The sequence below is a fragment of the Acanthisitta chloris genome, unplaced genomic scaffold, assembly GCF_000695815.1.
Source record: "Acanthisitta chloris isolate BGI_N310 unplaced genomic scaffold, ASM69581v1 scaffold34133, whole genome shotgun sequence".
Classification (NCBI taxonomy): Eukaryota; Metazoa; Chordata; class Aves; order Passeriformes; family Acanthisittidae; genus Acanthisitta; species Acanthisitta chloris.
Genome location: NW_008663818.1, coordinates 1 through 8,358, shown reverse-complemented (window position 1 = coordinate 8,358; position 8,358 = coordinate 1). Strand labels below are relative to the sequence as shown.

The following is an 8,358-nucleotide window of genomic DNA, read 5'->3' as shown; positions in this document are numbered from 1 at the left end:
TTTTTCAACAGATGCGGGTGCTTCTGGACAGGAAGGCAGTTTGAACATCAAAATGAGTTTACTAGGGAAGCTGAAAGTTGGGGTTTGGCAACCAGGCTTGACTTCTCCACTGCCCATGACAAATCATCAGCATAGCCAGCTCCCTGGAAGCCACAGCATCCCATGGTACAGTAACCTGCAGTTCCAGGTTCAGCAACATTCCCTGGGGTTTAAATGTTACAAAGCAGTTTAACACTGATGTAGGACCAAGAAATCTTCACCATGGGATTTCCAGACTGCTCCCAAATGAGGGGTGTGCAGCACCCATTAAGCTTTTCAGCTAGCACAAAGACACACAAAGGTCAAGTTTTCCCTCTCTCTACATAAAATATGACACTCAGAGTCAGTTACTGATGATCCATAAGACAGATGAATCCTTTGCCTAAACCACAGCCAAAATTCCCCTCCAACCATACCCATGGTCATAAAAACCACATCTGCCTACAAATGATTTTTGGTGTCTTCTTCCTCCCACCTCTGTGAGCAGGGGAAGTTCCACACCACCAGGCACAAGCCATACACAGCCACCTTGCAGCAACCAGGGAGCCACCACAAAGGAGGGTGTCACCACAAGCACAGCTACCCGAGTGGAAGCAGATACTACACAGGGTCGGAGCTGTCCATCTACAGAGACAGCACCATGGGGCTTCGTTTCTAGGAGAGGCATGATAATTGCAGCGGCATAGGGCAGCTCTACAACTCCACTTGTCCCTGCCTGGCTCTGGCTACAGTTCCTGGACAGAGGAGACTGGTGGCACTGACAGGAATCTCTACTGCCTTACCCCGCCGTTTCTTCCGCTTCTCCCCGTCCTCTCCAATCTCCCCATCGTCATCTTCATCCTCCTCTTCAGAATCGCTGGTCTCAGAACCAGATATCTCTTCCCCTAGAACAGAAGAGTGTGCTTTTTGATGTGCTTTCCTTCACCTCCTATCAGCTTTTTACTGTGACAGCAGCATTTGTCCAGACCCAGCAATGTGTGACATCAGCTTAGGAGCACCTGCAGAAGTCCTTAACTGCAGAGCAGACAGACAGCTTGACATGGCTCAGGAAACTTAAGGACAATCAAGATAAACAACTGAATGCTGTGAAGTCAGTGCGTACGTGTTAAAGCTCAAGTGGATGCTTCTCATGGAAAATAATGCATCTTTGCACAGCTGAAACTACAAAGTTTTCCTAGCAGGATCTCACCATACCTTCTCTTCCATCGCAGATGAAACAAAAAAAGAAGCATTACTGACCATTTCCTGCTTCTCCTGAACGGGGCAGATGCCAACAGCAAGCCATGCTGGAGTTACTGCCACAGCTTTTCTGTGATGTGAGTATCTCAAAAGAGAGATCACAGAATCAACCAGACTGGAAAAGAGCTCAAAGATCATCGAGTCCAACCCTAAATGGATTGGGAGATGCTTTGTCAGGATCACTGTTTAGTAAGCATCCCTCTGTCAGGGTCACTTGATGGAGAGGGACTAATAGTGACACAAGGCTATGAAATTACAGGGCTTAAGGAAACTTGTTTCTCTGTTTGAAAGCCAGCCCCAGTTCTAGCTCCACAAATTCAGTTTGTTTTTCCTCCTCAAATACATCCCTCCTCCTCAATCAGGGAAAACGTTTGATCTGTTCCTACAGTCCATTTCAATTCTCTACACCGTGTCAGCCATGCCCGGAGCCCCCCTGCTCGCCAGGGGAGCCTGGTCACACCGATCCCAGACACACTGATCCCAGCACAGAGGGCACCACTCACCCTAGTGCCAAGTGCCACCTAGTGGGCAAAGCCGGGCCCCCAGCGGGCCACTGACAGCACCCACTGCCCTCCCACAGCTCTGCTGGCACCCAAACAAAACCAGGGTGCCCACCTGCACCAGTGATCAGTCTCGTGTGGCATCTTTAAGGAGCAAAGAATGTCCCCACGTAGACTGCATACCGGTGGGGAGAGGAACACAAGGAGGAAGAAGAGTCTCACCCTCTTCAAGTTTTTTCTTAAGCTCTTCAATTTCTTTTTGGAACTGTCGGAGCATAGCATCCTTGGGATCCTCATTAATCCTGGCCTTGTTCTTTATGTTCTTGGCTCGGTTTGCATACCTCAGAGTGCTGATGGTCTCATCATAGTTGTAGTCTGCCGGTCCAATGTTTGCACACTGTGACACACAGAGACCGAGTTACTGGAGGACAGGGTCAGAGCCCAGAAACAAGGCACTGCAGGGACCTATTCCCAGCTCTGACAGTCTCACACTGCTATTCCTTCCCAAGCTGTCCTGCTGCTTCTACACAAGAGCTGCTCTTCACTACCCAAGCATAGCTTCTATTTGAACGAACGCACCTGTGTGCATGTGCTGTGTTTAGAACCTCATCTGTACAGAGGTGAAAAGACAGAGATGCACACAGATGGTTCTCTAAGCTGCAAACAGCTCAGAAATAGAGGTAAATGCCAGGTTGTCCAAGTCACCATGCCACACCTGTAAAAACACAGCTTGATAGCTGGTACTGGAAAGGGCATCTCTCAGCTTACCATCATGGTTTTGGAGTTGCCCCCCAGGGAGTCCTGAAGGAGCCGTGTAAGTTTGGAGTTACGGTATGGCACATGGGTGCTCTTGCCATCCACCAGTGCAGAGATAACATTTCCCAGTGTGGAAAGAGAGAGGTTGATCTTAGTGGCTTCCTTCAGTCGCTGCCCCGTGGCTCCAGTTTTTGTCTGTCTTTCAGAACCCTGCAAAAGGAACAGGAAGCAGGAGTTAAAACAGATCCTCTAATGCATCTCTTCCCTCCAAACAGAATCAGCTACACCTGAAGTCTTGCTAGCAGCCAAGACACTAACCACCCCATCCATTATTAGAGAATGTGGGTAAGTACCTCAGACATTGTTAAAGACACAAGTCAAACAGGTTTTAAATGAAGCTTTCAGTGCCAGCAAATTCTGGATTGCACAAAGTAATGCAGCTAGGAAAATGGACATTTTGACCCCATAAACAAAAATGGGGGAAATTCAAGTAGCAGTTAAAAGATGCCTCAGCTGGAGCTGCTAACCACCATCTGCAGTACTTCCTATCAGATCAAGGGAGAACAGCAACACTCCAATTATTTCAGAGTTTCATAAAGCATCCTATACACACATCCTATAAATAAGCAAAGATGAAGACACTGAATGCCTCTAGTCTCCCCTATCCTGCATCTTCAAGGAAAGATATCTCAGTGTAAATAAATCTTGGGCTAAACCCACATTTTACCAGCACGACTACATTGATTCAAAGTAAGAGACAGGGAGGGAACCTGCAAGTGATGAACTGCATGGTCACAATTCTCTGGGAAAACCTGAACAAAAATCAAACCTCTTGCAAAAGGCCCAACTGGAGCTACTTACAGCAAGGTCAACGAGGTGCAGCTTGCCCATGCGCACGTGCATGTTTCCATCAACCCCCTTCTCACTGCACTCAATGGTGATAGTGAAGATGGCATGTGAACGAGAGCTGTGCTCGTTCATGTTTGTGGCACCAACAGAACCTTTTAATGGAGACAAAAAGCAATGACATCTTCAGAATTAATCACACATTAACTCTTTCAGCTCTCAGAGGAGACTCATCCCCACCTCTTCACCCAACCCTGTTTGTCAGAAGATGGCAGAGGGATGTTCGGACTTATAAGCAAAGTGTATTCTCGGGCACTGAAGGTGCAGTACACTTCTAATCTGGACTAGCAGAAGCATCACAGCCTGCTGTAGCTCTAAGCCAACCACAGACTCCCAAGAGCAGCAGTCATGCTCATCTGTTTAAGGCTACAAAGACCAGTAGCCTAAGGCATTCCCAGCTGATTCCTGAAAACAGCTGTATTTTGAGAAACAAGAACACAGCAATCCATGCCAAGAGCAACAGTAGTCAGAACCTGCAGTTATTAAATAATCTGAGATTAACTAAGAAGTCTTCCAGAACACACAAACCACCTCCCACTCACAGCACAGGATTAATGTTCATCCTGAGCAGAACTGAAGAGGTAAAATGGCCAAGAGACACCCCAGCAGTTCTGACAACACTGACTGCCCTCACTGCATCCTCCCTTTGCCAGTCCCCCACTGGCACTGGCCAATGTGGGAGGCACAGCCTGCTTCACCTGACTAAAAGGGGTTTGGGAGGAGATGTCTTTTTTGCTCTGTTCAGCTGAACAATCTTCCCAGCAATAGGACTAAGATCTCTTACTATGGTCTGATAACCAGACCTTTGCTCTGTCTGAGTTATAAACCTGCCCACAGCAAGGCTACGTACGGTTCTTGTGGCCCAGAGTCATGATTCTGTCCATATCATCTGCATTGTTTACGACATAAGCTGAAAGGTCTTTGATATAAACTCCCACATCAGGTCTCTCTTTAACCTAAGAGAGAAACAGTTTACACTGAGCATCTCTAGGAGACCCTTGACAGCAAGTCTCAGTGGTACTGTAACAGTGCAGTGATTCACCCCTCCAGGCTCTGGTTTGCACATAAAACACTCCACACTCTGAATCAGAGCAGAAAAGAAATAAACACTCATGCATGACTATATTCCACTGTTTTCCCCGGGGTCAAGTCATGAAGTCAAATCTCAGCCTCCAATTCCTAGGACTGCTGAGGGGTCTTAGAGGTAGCACTGCAAGAACAAAACTGACTTGGATGGAACTGTCAGTTTCTCGCTATGCAGCCGACCAAGTGGAAGAGATTCAGAAAAGCAAGCAGTGGAGCCCAACCTCCCACTTCCCTTCAAGTGCTTCTCTGGTCTTGAAAACTGAATATTGTTCTCTGAGTCAAGACAAACACCACAATCAGAAGGGCAGGCTCACCTCTAACCTCTGTGACTGATCCTTTCCCAGCAGGTCTCGCACCTCCTCATTGTAGATTTCCAGGTAAGACACACGAACTAAAAACCTGAAGATGAACAGTTGGGAAATTTGCTTAGCAAGGCATTTGCTCATGTGCCACAAACACAATCACAGAGTGCAAAGAAAATGCAGTGAATCACCAACACAATCTGCTGCCCCATCAAGAACTGCCTAAGTGAGCCTTTCAGCTCAGGCCAGAGATGCCATTTCAGTTGTCACTGTCAAGGTCAGGCTCCTGCTACACACAGACAGACACACAAAAAAACCAGAAGTGAAGAGATGCCATTTACCTTGTATCTCCCTCTGCCTTGGCAATGTGACCAAATATATGGGCAAAGGAATTGGGAATGATGCCTCTGAGCTCAGGAACTGCTCGGACCCCTTCCATGGTGAAAGTTTTGCCTGTTCCAGTCTGCCCATATGCAAAAATAGTACCTGAAGGAAAAGAAGACAGGTGAACAAACTCTAAGAAATTGATAACTGCAGTTTTACTTCATCCCTTCTTAGCCTAATAGCACTAAACACCTCTACTGTTGAAATTTTCCACCCACTCCAGTTGATGCTGTACAAGGCTGGAGCAAGAGAAAAGCCAGGCAAACACAGCAAAGGGGCTGAGCCACTGCTCAATCCAGACTGCAAGATGCCTAATAAAGTCAGCTTGTTTTAATTGTGCAGAGTGATTACACACAGTGGAGTGCTACAACACTTGGATTCCATATACAAATAACGCAGGCAAGCCTAATTAATAATGTGGTCAATTAGCAGAAGATGATTATATACCAATTACAAAACCAACTATTTCGAGTCTCTAAGCCACAGCAGAAATGGTGTGAGGCTTCTACAGCACAGCCATAGCACAAGCCCAGCTCTGAACCTGCAGATGCAGCTACAATTTGGACTAGAACAGCCTACACAGGAAGGCATCCAAAAACATTACTGAGGTCCCAGACTCTGGAACTCCAGAAATATACCAGGTCCCAGTTTTAGCACGAAACTGCTGAAAACTCAACTTTTCATTGTCAAGCCACTGACACTACAGATTGGAAAAACTGAACAGAGTATCTCAGCTGGAAGGGACCTACAATGATCATCTAGTCCAACTGCCCAACCAATCAGGAAGGCATCCAAAAACATTACTGAGGTCCCAGACTCTGGAACTCCAGAAATATACCAGGTCCCAGTTTTAGCACGAAACTGCTGAAAACTCAACTTTTCATTGTCAAGCCACTGACACTACAGATTGGAAAAACTGAACAGAGTATCTCAGCTGGAAGGGACCTACAATGATCATCTAGTCCAACTGCCCAACCAATCTGGGGCTGACCAAAAATTAAAGCATGCTGTTAAGGGTTCAAATGTTAAACACTGACAGCCTTGGGGCATTGACCACCTCCCTGGAAAGCCTGTTCCACTGTCTAGTCGCCCCCTCGGTAAAGAAATACTTCCTAATGCCCAGTCTAAACCTCCTTAGGCACAGCTTTAAACCATTCATTTTTGAATCATGAATTTTAAGCAGCTGAAACCCGTGTGTGTTAGCCCAAGAGCTTATTAGGCATTTTAAAAACCTTGAAAAACTTTGTTGTTCGTAGCACACTGTTATGGAAAGCAGCAATCTGCTTTTCTTTACACAATACATTTCCATGCATAACACACACACAAATCATGATTATACTCTTCCCAGCTGTAGGAGGCAACATACTATCTGTGGGGTAAAGCAGATGGGTTAAGTAGTCATCTTAGTTCAAAACAGCAAAGCTGAGAGGAAAAACTGCAGCAGTTATGTGCAGAGATCTGGCATGCATACCTAGTCACTGCAGGACGATGACAGCTGCCTGGGGACTGAAATTGTATAGTTAAGAGCCACTAAGAATTCTGATAATGAGATAAAATGCAAAGAGTAGACACAGGATAAAAACACACAGCTCACTGACCTCAGCTGAGTCTTATTCATCAATCTCTCACTGTAATGATCGCAGTGGGTACAACCACTGAGCACTCAGAACAGCAAGTACCTTCAGGCTATTTTAAGTTAGATACCACAACTGGAACGATACAGGGCTACAGCCCTCAGAAGGTGAAACTCCCTTAAACAAGATCAGCAGGAGCTCCAACAATGCAAAGAACAGGGGATGGGATCTTTCACTTATACCATGGGACTTACCATTGTATCCCTCTAGGACAGAGTCAATAATAGGTCTTGCAGTTAAGTTATAGACATCCAGCTGTTTGCTCTCTGGTCCAAACACTGTGTCAAATGTAAATGTCTTGGGAGGCTCATTGGATGAGTCTGTTTTATGAACAGTTATAGTTCCTCTCATTTCATCCACGTTGACTGCCATTTTGTAGCCTGTAGCTTTCTCTCGCTCGTTGAGCGGCCGACACCGAACCACCACCTTGACATTGTCACAGCTCTCTGGCTTGTCCAGCTTCTCAGGCTTGTTGATCTAGAATTATTTAAAAAAGAAAAAAATACACAGGCTGTAACACTAGTGTTAACACAGAATCACAGAATGGTTTGGGTTGGAAGGGACCTGAAAGATAATGCAGTCCCAACCTCCTGCCATGGGCAGGGACACCTTCCACCAGCTCAGGTTGCTCCAAGTCTTATCCAGCCTGGCCTGGAACACTTCCAGGGATGAGGCATCCACAGCTTCTCAGGGCAACCTGAGGCAGTGCATCACCACCCTCACAGGGAAGAATTTCTTCCTAACATGTAATCTAACCTGTCAGTATAAAACCACTGCGTGTTTAAGTACAAACAGCACTGAACCAGCTCCAGCAGCTGCAAACATCTCCACAGGATCATGAACTTGGGGACTCCAGAACTGGCTTATAATTGAAACTGAGATAATAACACACTCTTCAGTCAGTGCAACCTTCTGTTTGCCAGTGTGGAAACTGATTGAGTAAAACCTGGAGATTTTCACATTCAAGAAACAGTTCCAGACTCGCAATCAATCTGCAAGCACTGCTGGGACTCAGTGCAGCCATGATGTCCTTTCACACTAACGCTGGCCACTCTCGAACCTCACAGAGGACATAAACACACACCAGGGAGTGCTGGCTGAAGGGAATTCATTCCAGTTACAACCTTCAGTGCACTCGCTGAAGTTTAACCATTTAGAAAACCCGAATATGATATTCGAAACCCTCACAAAGCTTTTCGCTCAAGTAGCTACCAAATCAAATCCTGAAGCACCACAGATGAAGCTGCTGTCACATGATGCTCCTGATTAAATCTAAACCCCATTTGCTTAGTTAAGCCTAAGAAACCACCCTTGGCGATAGGTACGGCAGCTGAGCATTTAATTACTCCTACAGCAGTTATCCTGGATGCCAACGCCAAACAAACCCTGTTTCCAAGGGTACTGGGAACTGGTAGCTCCCACCAGCTACCATCTGCCCGAATCCCTCCCAGGCCTCGGCCGGGAACGGTTGTGCGGCTCTGCCGAACGCAGCGAGGGCCCAGCCGCACCGGG

At 46.5% G+C, this 8,358-nt stretch overlaps 1 protein-coding gene across 1 annotated transcript in view; it reads right to left on the bottom strand.

Annotated features, from left to right (window-relative positions):
* KIF3A (kinesin family member 3A) overlaps positions 1-7,318 on the bottom strand; it is a 16,683-nt gene extending 9,365 nt beyond the window's left edge. The window contains exons 1-8 of the mRNA XM_009071108.1: positions 7,041-7,318; positions 5,170-5,314; positions 4,841-4,925; positions 4,291-4,396; positions 3,396-3,535; positions 2,547-2,744; positions 2,001-2,175; positions 822-923 (exon numbers count right to left, since the gene is read on the bottom strand). Coding sequence (XP_009069356.1) covers positions 822-923; positions 2,001-2,175; positions 2,547-2,744; positions 3,396-3,535; positions 4,291-4,396; positions 4,841-4,925; positions 5,170-5,314; positions 7,041-7,218 — 1,129 coding nt within the window. The 5' untranslated portion in view covers positions 7,219-7,318. The remainder of the gene's footprint in view (positions 1-821; positions 924-2,000; positions 2,176-2,546; positions 2,745-3,395; positions 3,536-4,290; positions 4,397-4,840; positions 4,926-5,169; positions 5,315-7,040) is intronic.
* Positions 7,319-8,358: the final 1,040 nt, after the last annotated feature.